The sequence below is a fragment of the Mixophyes fleayi genome, chromosome 7 (assembly GCF_038048845.1).
Source record: "Mixophyes fleayi isolate aMixFle1 chromosome 7, aMixFle1.hap1, whole genome shotgun sequence".
NCBI classification, from domain to species: domain Eukaryota; kingdom Metazoa; phylum Chordata; class Amphibia; order Anura; family Limnodynastidae; genus Mixophyes; species Mixophyes fleayi.
Genome location: NC_134408.1, coordinates 112,916,366 through 112,932,743, shown reverse-complemented (window position 1 = coordinate 112,932,743; position 16,378 = coordinate 112,916,366). Strand labels below are relative to the sequence as shown.

At 41.7% G+C, this 16,378-nt stretch overlaps 1 protein-coding gene across 1 annotated transcript in view; it reads right to left on the bottom strand.

The window, feature by feature from the left end:
- COL6A3 (collagen type VI alpha 3 chain) overlaps positions 1–16,378 on the bottom strand; it is a 107,898-nt gene that overhangs the window by 42,838 nt on the left and 48,682 nt on the right. The window contains exons 11-16 of the mRNA XM_075180382.1: positions 15,212–15,817; positions 5,785–6,390; positions 2,869–3,215; positions 2,628–2,706; positions 1,584–1,729; positions 1,233–1,325 (exon numbers count right to left, since the gene is read on the bottom strand). Coding sequence (XP_075036483.1) covers positions 1,233–1,325; positions 1,584–1,729; positions 2,628–2,706; positions 2,869–3,215; positions 5,785–6,390; positions 15,212–15,817 — 1,877 coding nt within the window. The remainder of the gene's footprint in view (positions 1–1,232; positions 1,326–1,583; positions 1,730–2,627; positions 2,707–2,868; positions 3,216–5,784; positions 6,391–15,211; positions 15,818–16,378) is intronic.

Below are 16,378 nucleotides of genomic sequence, written 5' to 3'. Positions count from 1 at the left end.
AAAGACGGTGCCGTGACGGTCATTATTGTCATTCCCCACTTACACCTGCTCTGTAACTGGTGCAAATGATATGGCTACAAATAAAAATGTACTTTCGAGAAACACAGACCTTGAATCGGCCACATCTGCATTAGTATGTCCAAGTAACACCCTTATTGCACATGTGCCTATGTTATTCCGCCCTTTCCCTCCCCCATTCTGCCTCCAAAGTAGTCAGGACAGAGCTGGAAAATTTTAGCCTGGGGTGCAAGACTTGACTCAGCAGCCTATTAGGAACATTTCCAAGGGAAAAAAATGCAGGTCGCCCAGTGACCCAGCCCAAGGTAGCCCACTATAGCCCACTATGGGGGGGGTGCAGCCCAGCTTGCCTCTGAAAGTAGCAGGCTGTCACAAGTGTCATTTGCATTCAGACATGAATTGCATGCACTTGCGTTCACTGGCCTAGGGTCCATTTCTCAGCATGTGCAGAGCTATGTCATACAAGATACAGCATGCAAACGGACTCATGTCCGAAGATGGATCAGGCCCTCTATGTTGAAACTCAATATTTATGTCTTATCTGCTTCAAAATAATGTTAAGGTGGAAAAGTAAACCTTCCTTCAGCAAATTCTAGTTGCTGATGATAGTTGGTAAAATATGATTATATTGAACCTTGCCAATGACAAAAGAAGGTTTCATGTATGTTTTGATAATGTTATCTTTTATCATAGAAACGGGTTTGACTAGTAATAAAGATTTACATTGTTCACAAGTGGTGGCCCTACCAATTTGTTTGCAATACATAAACAGCATCTAAACAATAGAAAATCTGACTGAAGCTTTTCCTGTCTCCATCCCATTGCAAAATCCAAGTTTTCTGGTTTGCCAAGCGACAATCTAAGAGTTTATTTGTCCCGTTGGCATAACATGTTCCTTACCCCTTTCTTTTTTACAGGATCACATTTAGCATTAATAGTATCAGACGATAGCACAAATTTTTTGTATTTTATTCTGTTTACGCTTGACTTACATGATAGTCCATACTTTATGGTATACTGTATTGTGTATTATACATTTGGTATTACATTTCTGGTTCTGCCTAGACTCGGTTAGAAACACTTTAAAAAAACTTAATAAATAATACGTTTTTGTACTTTATTTAGATTTGTGTTTGTGCAGAAGTCACAGTCTGTTAATCCATGTCTATAACCAAGGATTCTTAATGCAGTTACATCTCAAACCATGTTGTTACCTTTACTCCAATGACTCCTACAGGTCCATTATCACCTCTATGTCCAGAGCACTTGCAAGGAACGCGACAACACCCTTTCTCTGCAATGCTATCCTGTGATAAAGACAAAAACAATTACATGTGATCCAATCAGCCACCAGGTCATTTATGAATTATGTCACGTCATCTACTTATCATATCTTATTGATTCAGTCTAATCTAGATGACAGTGCTGTAAATACATGTGTAGTGACTGTACGTATGGTGTATATCTGGAATACACTGACATGAGAAATAGTACTGTCTTCTGCTAGCCAAAAGTTTTAGTCAACATTAAATTGATTTCCAAAGACTAAAACACCAATGACTTACTAGTTCTTCAATGATCTCATAATCCAAATCCCGTCGGTTCAATCTCAAAGGGTTTTTGTAAGTGAATCCTCTGCCAAACTCTAACTCCATCACTTGATCAAACTTGGGAACACTTTCCAGTCCAACAAAAAGCAGAGCCCTCACTCCTGTGGAAGATAAATGGTGTAAATATTGAGGAAAACTAAAACATAATAGTCGTAGTAGTAGTAGTAGTGTGATACAGGCTTAAAAATGACAGAAATCTGTATTTATTTTCCGATCTCTGCCTGTTATACCATATGTACATTCCTTATTTCTGTCACAAATGCTGCATTTCTCTGACTAGAAACCTCTGTGTTTCTCAGCTCCTGTTATTCTACCTGAAATTAATGAATAGATCATATAGCAAATCTCTTACTGCCTATCATGGAGCCAGTTCTCCGGTTTAGAGAAAAGAAGACTTACTTTACCTGACAGAATAGAAGAAATGTATAATATGGTCCTGTACTGTAGAGTTGTGTTGTGGTTAACTATTACCATGTATAGAGAAACGATGAGCAGTAGTTGGCTTGTGGGCCGTATAGAGTCCTAACAGGGGTAGCATAAGATCCACCTAACCTGAGTAATTGTCTTTGGTCATTTTCTTAGTGATTCTGTTTTCACAGTGCGAGCACTGTATATTCCCACAGTACATGTATCAAATTAGTATATGACTGGATGGTGATGTCTACTCACCAGCTTGACTGGCCCTTACTTAGTGAACACTTAATGCTGGAGCTCTAATATCAGTGTAGATATAATGAACAGTGATTTGTTGCTTATCCAAAGTTCCCATTTACTAACATTGCATTGAGGTGCAAAACTTGCACTGAATCATACCAACCAATCAGGTACTTGCTTTCACTTTAACTTGCACTAAACAGGTAAGTGCTAATTGGTTGTTGTGGTTTAGTGTAAATGTTTCACCTAAATACTATGTTAGTAAGAGGACTGCAATGTATCGCCCCCTTTATGGGAACAAGGACCACGTGTGACTTTCTTGCCCAACATTAGTATAGAGGTTACCTGCTTTCTGCAGAGCTGAGGAAGCTTGTTGTAGTTCAGGCATGGCTGCATCAATGCCATCTGTCATGTGAATAACCACCTGTGTGTCAAACAATCAGTTATCAATATCGTATAAAAAGCGACCCCAACAGCAAGCTATTATATATTTTTAAAAATGTAAATGAGTGCAAACCCGCTATGTCTTAAGAAATTATATCATAGAGTATATGAGATAATCTTTAAACCATCTTATCTTTCTTACCTTAACGCTGTTATCTTCTCCAGAGGTCTTAAATTTGTTCAGATATGTCTGTAGTGTTCGACCGTTCAACACAAATGGCCCTCGTGTTCCCATTGCAGTGATTTTGCTGAACAGTTCTGGCCGGTAATCTGAAAAGTCAAATGCCTCTACTGCACCTGTTCTCCCCTGCGACAAGAAGGCAACTTTCACAACAGGCTTCTTATCGCCACTACAGCTTATTTTCTCCATGTTGGAAACACGTTCAAGAATTTGCTTCACTTTAGGCTCCAATTCCCTCTGAACGTCAAATATGTTTTGCCCAGGGCTGACATCAACATCAAACCCTATAATCACCTCCAGATTACACTCTGTAAATAAATAATAACTTGAGTATTACAATATTATCATTGTCCTACAGAATAAAATACACAATATACAGTCATGTCAATAAAAAGTATATCTTCTTTAAAATCTGTGTTTTTTACATCTCAGGCCTAACAATAATTTATTCCTTAATTAAAATTTGATAAATCTTATCGCGTTACAGATACATTATCATAGATTTTACATTATTATATTTATTCAACAAAAGTAAGCCAACATGAAGAAGCCATTGCTGAGAAAGTAAGTGCACCACTTGATTCAGTAGCTTGTAGAAACACCTTTAGCAGAAATTTAAGGATTTTTTTCCAATCATTACAACACTACTTTAGTTCATTGATAATGGAGGTCATTCTAATCTGCACAGCTCTTTTTAGACCCCAACACTGCAGCTCAATGGGGTCGAGGTCTGGACTTAGTGTTCTATAGATTTACTGGTGGGCTTAGGACCGTGATTCTGTTGCATGATACAATTTGGCCAAGCTTCAGTGGTTGGACAGTCATTTACCTCCAGATTTCTCTGGTATAAAGAGGAGTTCATGTTGGACTCAATGATTGCTAAGCGACCTGTGGCTGCATTCAACCTCAAATCTCCACCTCTGCACCACAGTGCTTGACTATTGGTTTATATTGAGTGGTGTTACACTGTGTTTGGTTTTCTTCTTAGCCTGTGTATTAAGAAAGACCAAACAACTCCACTTTTGTGCAAACCTAAGTTGTAAAATAATGATATTTTGGGAGGGAAGGAGCACTCTTCTGGCGGCTCTTAAAAGAAAGCCATACTTGCTCAGTCTCTTTTTCTGATGGTAAAGTCATGAACATATATTTTACCATGTTAACAGGCCTGTAAATGACTGGGTAGTTACAGGTGCTGCAATCTTTGCAATTTATCTAAGCATTACATAGTGTGATCTTTGGGGGAATTTGATGGGACACCCACTCCTGGAACGATTGGCACCTGCCTTCAATGTTCTCTGTTTGTAAATAATCTTTCTCCTTGTAGAATGATGGTCTTCAAATTGGCCTCATATACCTTTTAATGCCGTTAAGCAGCTACAATTGTTTCAATGACATCATTGCAGATGTCTTTTTAACTTGGTATGATGCTAACACAAATATGAATGCCCCCAGATTGAAGTGTTGAAGGATCTCTTTTAATATAGCATACCTCCCATCACTGGAGGACTTCAAAGCGGGACAGTCGACTAAAGGGGGTATGCCTGCGTCATCACGGGGCGTATCTATGACACTGTGGGGGCTTGTCTGTGTCATCGGGGGTGTGTGGCCACACCCCCGGGGCATGCCTAGAACTTTTCAAGTGCTAGGTTGACACATACTCCCCTCTTAACATCATTTCCACCCCCCATTCACTGCTGCTCTGCCATGCAGACTAACAGTGACCAGAATACCTCTCAACTTTCCCACCAATCGGGGCTGTACCGCTTAAATTGGGCCAGATGGGAGGTATGATGTAGAGATATTAGCACTTCCTGATGATGAAGTAATGAAGTGTACTTGATTGGCAGCATTTGGCTTAATTTGTCTTCTTTATTAATATAGAAACAGTAAGGGTGTACTTACTTTTGCACACAAGGCTTTTTTATGTTACTTTATTTTATGTTAAATAAATAATGGCAAAGTACAAACTGTTATGTATTTCTTACCACAGGAGATTAGTTTATTCAAAATGTAAGATTTTGTGAGGACTAGATAATTAGTTATTTATGTCCTTAAATAAAAGTACTCATGTAGCTGTAGGTACAAACACCGAAGGGTTCAGTGGGTAATGAATACCTCCTCCTCCAAGCCTGTCAGTACTAACCATTATGGTAACATGTTTTCAAGTAAACAGCAACATCAACAGTAATAGAATGTACAGAACGTAAAGGATTTTTTATTGAACCTAGCCTTAGGTGGCTAAGCACGAAGAATCACTATGGGTCATTTACAGATATGGAAAATAGGCTGGCTGGGCTAGGGGACATGGGGGCAACTGCCCCCCAAGTAGGACCCATAGTGGGCTACCTTGGGTTGGGTGACTGGGCTACCTGCATTTTTCTTCCTTTAAAATGTTCTTAAAAGGCTGCTGAGCGCCCGGGGCTAAAATTTGAGAGCCAGCCCCTGCCGGAAAAATGCGTGGGCACCGAGCAAATGCCATTGCTTCCTCTTCTGTGATGTGGTGTGTACATTTTGGCACATTTCTGCTCATTTTATGGATCAGTGCATGGATTAGTGCATCACGATAGCAGCAGCTACATGGTAGCAAAATTCTGCCCCTTCATATGGGAGGAGAAACTTTAAAGTTTGGGGGGTGCACATTGAAAGCATTAAAAGGTAAATTACAGTTTTTGGCTTTTTTTAGGGGTCAAATTTTAGACTGATCTCCTACCTATAACTGTTTCCAATATATAGCCTCTAGTAGAGCACCTGTGTATGTTCCCACCAGACTAATAGGGACATTTAGGAAAAAGGAAATATGTAATGCATGCATTTTTAATGTTCACTAATCGACTCCAATTGAAAGTTTATATGGTGTGAATAGGAAAGACCACCTACCTTTAACAGCATCCACTAATTTTGGACAAAAACTCCTTTGCTGTAGGGCAGTATCAAGAGTCACCAATATCTGCTCATTCAACTCTGAGAGCTCCTGAACATTGGGCACTCGGAAAGCACTTGCAGCATCACTAGCTATCTTGGTAATCTCATCAGCACTGATGCTTCCCACTCCGATGGCAAACACTTTGACTCCCTCACTAGTTAAAGCCAGGGAAGCGGCTTGACCCTCACTGACTGATTTTGCCCCTGTGATAATGAAAGCAATCTGAGGTGCACCAGTGCTTATTCTACTGCCTGCTTCTTTTACAAAGTGCTTATCCTGCAAGTGACGAATAGCTGTGCCTAGGTTGGCCAGACGACCTCCTTTATATTCTGCTTTTGGCACAGCTTCAATGACAGAATCCTTTTTGCTGAAGTCCTTTAGGAAAAATTCATCTGTCACATCTGAGTTGAACTGAGCCAGCCCGATTTGAATAGAATCTTCTTCCTCAACCGCAGAATCCACTATGTCTGACACAAACTGAAGAACCGCTTTGAAATTGTCCCTTCCCATGTTCATGGAGCCATCCACAAGGAAAACAATATCTGCTTCTTTCTTCCCAGCTAAAATAAAATAAGAAGAAGATACTTGTTAGTGTTGCGTGGCACCTGCATTTGTACAAGCTAGTGAAAAGTTGGTAAGGGAAGTAAAGAGCATTCCCCCCATGGTCTGTCTCCTCTCTGAAAGTGAAAGTCAATTCATGAAAATAGCACATCAGGTCTGACTTCCTACTACTAGGCTTCTCACTTGGCAGCTGAGTGGTATAGCCAAAGCTGGCATGCTAAAGTTTAATATCATGTCTTCGCTGCAATCATTCCCTCTCTTTATATTTGTATCAAGTCTAACTTACAACGTATGTGCAGTTGTTTTGGGAGTGATTAACTGCTGCAACTGTCTATCTAGTGCTTTGTGTGGCTTAATACCTATTTGTTCTATCATGTCTTCTCAGTTGCAGTGTTTGGTTTCCAACTGATTATATGAAAAGATTCTCATTAAACCAAGGAATTATCTTTGCAAATACACCTTAAAATAATTTAAATATTAGTTCTCAATATAAAATATATTTAACTCCATAATTTAGATCCTTTGGTCATACACAATATGGAAACATCTTCTCATTACATAAATGTGAATTGTGTGCATCATCATATTATCATTGTCATATGTAATGAAATAAAAACTATATTTACAGTGCCTAAATTCCATGTGATTGGCAAATACAAGGTAAGAACATTTTTTGCTCCTTGTGATGGGAGGAGCTTGGCGGGTCAGGATATTCCTTGCTGAATGGAGATGAAAATATTCAATGGAACTTCAATGATTGTTGAGTGCACTTTTAAAGGTAAACTCCATCCATGTGACAAGATGTGCTTACTACCACCATGACAGGGTTTTACAGATGTTTCTTGGTTTTTCTCTTACCATCTACCCCACAACTGACCACTCCTACTGGTGCTACTTGAACTTCAGACACTCATAGACTGTAAGTGTCAATGACAAACCACCATTGCCCTGACACTTTCCAGCACCTGGTACTGATTGCTTCTGGGTGGTGTGCATATCTGCTGTAGCATCTCTATGGCTGAATCCTTTTGACCACTTACTTTGGATCAGGATATCTGGGTAGCAGACAGAGCACTTACTCAGAACAGTGGGCTCAATTCAGCCCAGCCGAGCATAGGTGAGAGTGTTAGCCCTTATCAGTAGGTTCAGGAATACAGCAGGTATATGTGTCTAGCAGGATCTTTAGGAATAGTAACATTTATGACACAATAGATCCTAAAAGACAGGGCCTGATTATCCAATAGGCACATTCCTTCCTTTATACAGTTCTGGTTTTAATGAAAACAAAATAAGTGATAAAGATTGCCGTGACCTTTTTAAAAAGTCACGTGGAGCTGAGCTTAGAATACACAGGAACATTTACATAGGATGAGTTATTACCTACCACATATTATCCTGGCGTGGCAGGTGAGGGGGCGCTGCAAGCATATTAGCCGAAGGCGGACTGAACCCTAAATCAGGCCCTACTAATAGAGCTGTTTCGCCCACCACCTACTTAAGGGTAGTGGATGTGTTAGCGATCATTACTTCATATTGTATAGTTGTAATATATTCTGATTGGTCTTGAAATGGTCAAAGATAATTAGATAGAATGAGAAAAATATACTATATAATCTGTAACAATTGTATTATAGGGTGCTTCATGTAACCAGCCAGCCTTGCTATGTGACATATATGCTGTTTTTGTATCTTCCTACTACTGCCCGCAAAGACTGCAAATAATAAAGACTGATTGAAGATCTTGGTGTTTTCTTAATATCGGGTAACAAATACACTCCCTAGACTTATACATTATTTACATGGGGGTTTCTGCCCTTTTTATAGAGTTGTAGAGACACAGGTAAGCAGGGGATAATACAGCTCCCCGACCCTTTAACTGGTGCATACATTTAGTATCTTGGATATGGAACAGCTAGGACAATGTTCTCACATTGTCCACAGTGGCTTGGGTGTGTGATTTCCCCACATCCCCACTGTCCATGCTGTGCCATGGTGAGGAGAGGTTCAGCCCCCCTCTCACCCTGCCTCCACTAAGTCTGGGCTTGGAGATTTATCTATTAATATCCCACCCAATAATCTTTCTAGGATATGAATCTTTGAGGTCTGGTGCCTACTTCAAGCCTAAAATGGCTCTAGGAAGATAATAAGCAGACGTTGGAGCAACAGAGCTAATGCTGCCACAGCCAGAACTCTTTGAGCTCAGCTATGGTGCTTTGATCCCTGGGAGCTGCAAGTGGCAGTGCACCAACAGGATTCCTCAGAATCCCTCTAGTGTTACAGAAAAGGGGTCTGGCACAGCTGCTCTCTGCTCCTCATAAAATACAATGTGGACAAACAGCTGTGATAGGTGCATTAGTGCATAAAAGTATGACCTGTGTGTTTTTTTCTTCTGCTTATAAATAATTCCTATTGAACTAAATATTTTAATAGGAAATTTACCAGGAATTTTGAATTTGTGACCAGGAATTTCCAGGAATTTGGGATTGAAACCAGGGAAGCCAGAATTTGAAAATGGTAATACTGGATATTAAATACTCCATGTATATAAACTGTGAATTTCAGATAAGGAAAAATGACAAAGGGATAAAGTAAAAAAAAGAGTTATTAGGAGCCTATAGAATAAAGTAAAAAGTGATATATAATCTGACAGGAGAAGAATTTTGAGAAGGAAAAATCTAACCTGAGAAAGTTGACGTAGAGGGAGAGACGGATGGAAAACTTGGAAAAGAAGGCGAGCTGAGAGAAATAGTTGGAAAACCTACAGGATAGACATTGAGGCCGTGGTGCTGAAGGTTATTTTGCTGCCGGGAATGCTACACGTTTAGAAGTTAATTAAGATGTGAATAAGCAGATAGAGTGTAATCTTATTTGAACGTTAACATATAATTCGATAATATTTATTCAAGGCAAAAAAAAATCTAAATGGGTATAGCACTTGCTGTATCACTTGCTATTTTGGAAACCTCATTAGCACCAATGCATCCTACACCTTTGGCAAGCACTTTGATTTTCACTCGCTAAAGCCGGGTAAGCAGATTGATCCTCACTATGTGACTGTGCCCCAAGCTCCATGTATTGTACACTACAATTGCTCTTATTCTGTATATAAAGCATAGTTGCCTACTCTCCCAGAATGTTCGATAGACTGACGAATTTCTAGGAGTCCTCCCGGACTCCCAGGAGAGCAGAGCAACCTCCTGGTTCCTGGACATAAGTAATTAAATGTTGGGGGGTGGGGCTTATGATGAGAATCACACGTCATCGGGGCCTGCCCCCTAGCTACAATAGCATAGAACTGATGATGTTTATTTAAAGGGCGGGGCCAAATTACACGATTCGCCAAGCCCCATCCCCACATGCCCACCTGTCCCCCACATCTCCCGGAGGCAAACTTGCCCAAATTGGCAAGTATTATATAAAGACTTCATAAAATTTCATTATAGCCAACACTTGCTGCCTTACCTGACTCTATTAGTGTAGGAATTGTAGGAAAAGCAGCCCATTGGGCAGATCCAGGATTCTTAATGCTCACCTACGCAATTGTCTGCTGGGAAGAATACATCTCCCATCAGCCTGAGAAACATGCCGATAAATACTTCTCTAGAGCTACTATTACACTCCATCTGTGGGCCAGGAATGAGGGAAGGAACAGCCTGAAGTTGGTTTCTGCGTTAAAGGACTGCATACAGGATTTCGAGCCTCCATGACCTGATTCTCATGGAATTGCATAATTTTAGCCCACCCTAGTGATAAAATGACAGATTTGAACCATTTCAGCGTGGGGGGCGGGACCAAAATAATGTGATTTGCCTAGCCCCGCCTCTACACGCACGCCTCTCCCGGAGGCCAACATTGAAAAGTTGGCTTGTATGGCATATACACTAATGCGATATAGGGCCGAACGGTCGTTTAGTGTAGTGTGTATCCAGCTTAAGTGCATAGCACCTATTGATGAAGGTTATCTCTCTCTCACATATCAGCTGTAATAAACTTAGTCACACTGCATTGCGTTGTTTTATCATGTCATTTCACTGTGATTGCTTTATCAAATTACCTTTTTGAAACTCCTACCTTATTATTAATTTTATTATTCGTGTTAATTTATATTTTGTATGTAAGCACAATTTCCTCAGTCTCCCAGCCCACTGCCTTGGTGTCACACTTGACTCCGCCATCTGCTTTATTCCTCACATCCAGACTCTCTCCCATTCCTGTCAATTCCACCTTAAAAATATTGCCAGAATACACCCTTTCTTACTCAACATGTTACCAAAACTCTTATCCATTCTCTCATGATCTCCTGTCTTGACTACTGCAACCTCCTGCTATATGACATTCTCGACACCCATATATCCACACTTCAATCCATCCTAAATGCTGCTGCAAGACTGATCTTCCTCTCTTACCGCCCCACATCTGCTGCACCACTTTGCAGATCCCTACATTGGTTCCCTGTGTCCTCCAAAATCCAATTCAAATTACTCACCCTTATCGACCAAGCCCTCAATAACACCACCCCTACATCTCAAATCTCATATTAAAATACTCTCCCTCCCGCCTTCCAGGGGCGGATCTAGGCAATTGCTCTACCCGGGGCGATTTTAGGGGGGGCGATTTAGGCCCCACCCCCTTTCTGATTTCTAAGGCTGCAGGCGTCTGCACAGTATGTGAAGGTCCGCTTGGCAGTGACAGTGTGCTGCCCTGCTGCTCTGATTGTGTTTAAAACACAATCAGAGCAGCCGGGCAGCACACTGTCACTGCCGAACGGACCTGTACAGTGTGCAGCTGTCGGCAGCAAGCCCCTGCTAGAGGGGGCGATTGCCCCGATCGCCCCCCCACCCTGGATCCGCCACTCCCGCCTTCTTATATCTACCTCTGACCTACGCCTTGTCTCGTCTCTGGTAAGCATCTCTCACTTACACCTACACTTATGGAATTATGGAATTCCCTACCATGTCCAATCAGGCTTTCACAGAGCCTTCAAATATTTAGATGTTTTTTAAAGCCCCATTTTTTTTTTAAAGCTCACCTTATCCCTGATGATACTATTCACACTAATGCATCCTCACAGCTCTCCTAATCTCCACTCTAAGTCACACTCTCTTCTCTTGTTTTAGCTGTGCCCTCTTCCAGTTAGAATGTAAGCTCTGTAATGAGCATTGTCCTCCATACCCTTTATTTTCATGTCTGCATTCATTTTGTCTACCTTGTATGTCCTTGTTTTATGTCCTGTTTTCCCTACTGAAAGGTGCTGCGGAGCACTGTGGCGCCCTGCAAATCTATGATAATAATAATAATAATTTGTAACGTGCCACAGTGCTCAGTGGGGTTAAAAACAAAGCATATATAACACTGACATACAAAAAAGACAAATAAACTATACAAATAAGTAGTGAAATAATGGGAAGGGCCATGTCCACGAGAGCTGACAATATAGAGGGAAAAGGGGAGGAATTTGAAGTGTGGTATCTTAAATGCGGAGCTGCGAGAATGGAATATTTTTTTTGCCACAGCATTTAGGCTAGATTGAAGAGAGGGTAGATGGCTGTGGGGAATGGTAGATAGGAGAAAGTTATGGTAGTCAAGGTGGGAAATGATAAGAAAATATTCTGAAGGTGAAGATGAGAGGACTATCTTACGTTTATTCACAGACCCCTATTTCAAACATGCTTCCCTGCAATGAATGTGCCATGTTGGCTTGCTCCCCTATATATGTGCGCATTTGATCTGCTTTTGGCGGTTCTGACCGAGGTTCTCCCGATTTGACCACTGGTGGGATGGTGGGGTTAACATATCCCCTATTACCTACTGCAAGCCTTTTGAGCACCAAATGAGGCTTCACTGCACAAGTGCCGACCCCTGTGCATGCTCAGAACAGCAGCGTGGGGGCTTCTTGGAATGCAGTTGCTGTGTCCCCTGCACTGGAAGTAGTTATGTCATTGTTGAGAATTATGATCCCACAATTATTATTATTATTAGTTTATGTATTGGTGCTGAAAGTGGCTGTAGAGTATATGGTTAATATAGGGAATCTGGATTGAACCAGATGGAAGCAAGATGGGTGTAAACACCTTTTCCACCTTCAACTCCCTCCTCTCCCCCCCCCTTCCTGTCCTGCCCTCCCTCTCCGCTACTGACTTTGCCAACTTTTTCTCCTCCAAAATTGAGGCCATCAGACTGAACACCTCCTCCTCCCCCTCTCCCGCCACCCTCATCGCCTCACCTCCCTCCAAAAACCAACTCTGGAGCTCCTTCCGTCCCACAACAGGGGAAGAAGTTCGCTCCCTTATTCTTTCCTCTCCTCCCTCTACCTGTCCTCTCGATCCTATCCCCTCCCACCTTCTTCGCTCTCTTTCTCCCACTATCTGCTCTTACCTTGCACACCTCTTCAACTTATCTCTCTCCTCCGGTGCAGTCCCCTCCTCCTTTAAACACGCTCTTATCTCTCCTATCCTTAAAAAACCCAATCTTGACCCCACGACTCTCGCTAATTATCGCCCTATCTCACTACTCCCCTATGCCTCCAAATTACTTGAGCGGATTGTCTGCAGCCGCCTCGCCAGTCACCTCTCTGACTTTTTCCTCCTTGACCCCCTCCAATCCGGCTACCGTCCTCTCCACTCCACCGAAACTGCCCTAGCCAAGGTTACTGATGACCTCCTATCGGCCAAATCCAAGGGTCACGTCTCCCTACTTATCCTCCTTGACCTCTCCGCAGCCTTTGACACCATGGACCACCCCCTCCTGCTGCAAACTCTTCTCTCTCTCGGCCTCTCCAGATCTGTCCATGCCTGGTTCACCTCTTACCTCACTAACCGCTCCTTCTCTGTATCCACGTCTGGCTTTCCCTTCCCCCTACCCCCTCCCTGTTGGTGTCCCGCAGGGCTCTGTTCTTGGCCCTCTTCTCTTTTCGCTCTATACTTCCTCCCTTGGTGCTCTCATCTCCTCCTTCGGTCTTCAGTATCACCTGTATGGTACATTCAACTCTACATCTTTTCTCCTGACCTTTCTTTCGCCGTCCTCTCTCGTGTATCTGACTGCCTCTCCGCCATCTTCTCCTGGATGTCCACGCATTTTCTCAAAATCAATATCTCTAAAACAGAACTCATTGTCTTTCCTCCGTCGAGACTCCCATCCCACCACGACTATCATACACTTACTCATCATCTCCCGCCTGGATTACTGCAACCTCCTCATCACCGGCCTCCCCCACTCCCCCCTCTCCCCCCTCCACTCTATACTCAACGCGGCCGCGAGACTCATCTTCCTCTCACGCCGCTCCTCTTGTGCCTTACACTGGCTTCCCTTCCCCTACAGAATCCTTTTCAAACTCCTCACCACCACCTACAAGGCTCTCTCCCACTCTACTGCCCCCTATATTTCTAACCTCCTCTCCATTCACACTCCTGCCCGCTCCCTGCGCTCAGCCAATGATTGCCGCCTCTCCTCCACTCTTATCACCTCTTCCCACTCCAGAATCCAAGACTTTTCCCATGCAGCCCCCCTTCACTGGAATGACCTCCCTCGTTCCATCCGCCTCTCTCCTACTCTGTGCTCCTTCAAACGTGCACTGAAAACCCACCTCTTCCTTAAAGCCTACCAACCATCCGCATAACCCCTTCACCTCCTCCACTCGCGCTCTCCCTTGCCTCATTTGGTTCCCCTTGTGCCTGTTCTGTTTTCCCTCCCTCTTGTCTCCCTACCCGTTCTTCTGCTCCGTGTTTATTGCATTAACCAGCCTGGAGTTTCTGAAGTACTGGTATTTTTTGTTTATTGTTTTGTACCGTTTCACCCTGTATAGTGTACTGTGTGTGTGGTGTACGGCGCTGCGGAAATCTTGTGGCGCCTAACAAATAAAGTATAATAATAATAATATTAATAATAATAAACATGTGGGAAAATGTACAAGATGAGAAAAGTGTATGCCTAGCAGTAGTATCATAGGTATGATATAATGGCTCAATAACTAGCGCAGTACTATAACTACTAGCAGACTTGCAATTCCCTAGTAATGTCACTTATATATCATTCTACATTGTCATAGGTGAGCTAATTGCTATAACCATCTACAAGATAGTTATGACTATATATTTTTTCTCTACTAACTATCAGCCATATACCGCATTTACAGGAGCGTACCTCATCATAGGCAGCAGAATGTGGAGGACAGATGTAAGTTTGGACAGTAGTTTCCTTGCCCTAGTCTGACATAACTGGCTGGCTCAGATGGCGCTACGGCCAGCAAATTACCTGAGTAACTGTGTGCTACATGTACCAGCTGCAGTGTATACAAATACCTCATCCTCCTCTTAGTGGCCAGCATTTCAATGAACTATAGTCCCTTTAAAACAATATTCTTGCTCTGTGCAGAAAAACTGTGAGCCCTATACTGGACAAACCTGGGGAGATATACATATCCACAGGGCAGGCTTACGTAAGGATTAACTACGATATGAGAATGGAGTGAAAGCATTGAAAACAATTGAAATTATATGTAATCCTTTAGGTTATTAGCTGTCTTCAGTGTTCCTACATCACTGACTTTCATAAAGTGACATCTTGTTGTGCCCTTTTAAGAGACTAAAGAGGTCCTACAGGTCTAGCAACCAGGAATTGTAGTCTTTATATGGAAAATTACTGCACAACCTAAAAATTTCCTGAAACTTTTACAGGTGCGTTTGTTAATGCTTTTTTATATAAAGTAATTTTCGCTTTAGATTGGTTGTTCCTTCAATCATACATCTAAAAAAAACAACTTAATAATTAGTTATTTGGGTAATATGGGGACAGGAGAGTATATGATAAGGCAAAACTACTTACTGCCTGATGGTTGCTGTACTGTTGGTCCCACATCTGTCACAACAGGACCTTCAAAAGACTTTATTAAAATGCTTTCGATATTTGGAAGGTCCTTAAATTCTTTAATAGGGAAGACATAGCGTGGGTCTGTTACAATGCTCTGTACTTCAGTGCTGTCAGCGTTACCACTTGCTACAACAAGAGATCTGATCCCATTATCACCAAGTATTCTGACTGCTCCACTGATATCATCTTCAGACTTCCCACCAGTAAGAAGCACTAAATGTTGAGGTACTCTCTCTTCTATTCTGCTTCCAGCTGATTTCACAAAATGATTCTTTGCCACAAAATCCAATGCTTTCCCAATGTTTAGTGGTGTACCTCCCTTGTATCGCAGGCGACGGATATTCTGGACCAAGGCAGGTTTGTTCATGTTAGTCCTTAGGAAGAATTCTGTGGCAGGTTCATTACTGAACTGAACCAGGCCCACCCTAACTTTAGTAGGTCCAATTTGGAAGTTCTGTACAACTCTCAAAATAAAATCTCGAATGTTAGCCAGGCCATCCTGGCCAGTTTTTGTGGAACCATCGACCAGGAAGACCACATCCCTTCTGTCCGGGTCAGTTCCTATGAAGAAGAGGGCGATGCATGTGAGAAAAAACTGAATAAATGGTAATGCTTTGGTAGAATATATCACAGCTGTTATACTTTAACACTTTTGATGTGTTGTGGAGCTGTAATTTCATTTAAAGCACAACAGACAATAAGTGATGTGATTTAAGACTACAGTACATATCTACAAGAAATTGCAGTAAAAATCCAGGACTTACAAGACTTACAGATCATTAAATCTATTGAAAAATACAATTTGCTACAACCCTTGAGGCTTTTGGTACAAAGCACATTATAAAATCACTCATTAAATTAGATAAAATATGGTCAGCCAGAAGAGGAGGTGTGAAATACTATACAAATGCCAAGTGAATCATATTCAATAAAATAAACCATACACACCATAAAGTTAGTCTTGAACAATGTATTAATAAGTCTTAAGTACTTTCACGAACAACATTTAGTTGTTGCAGAACTTTCAAACAGTCATAACATTTTACTACATCACCATGATTATATAACTTGTTTTATTTTGCGTAGCTTCACAATCTCTTTGAATTTTTTTGAGTTTTGATA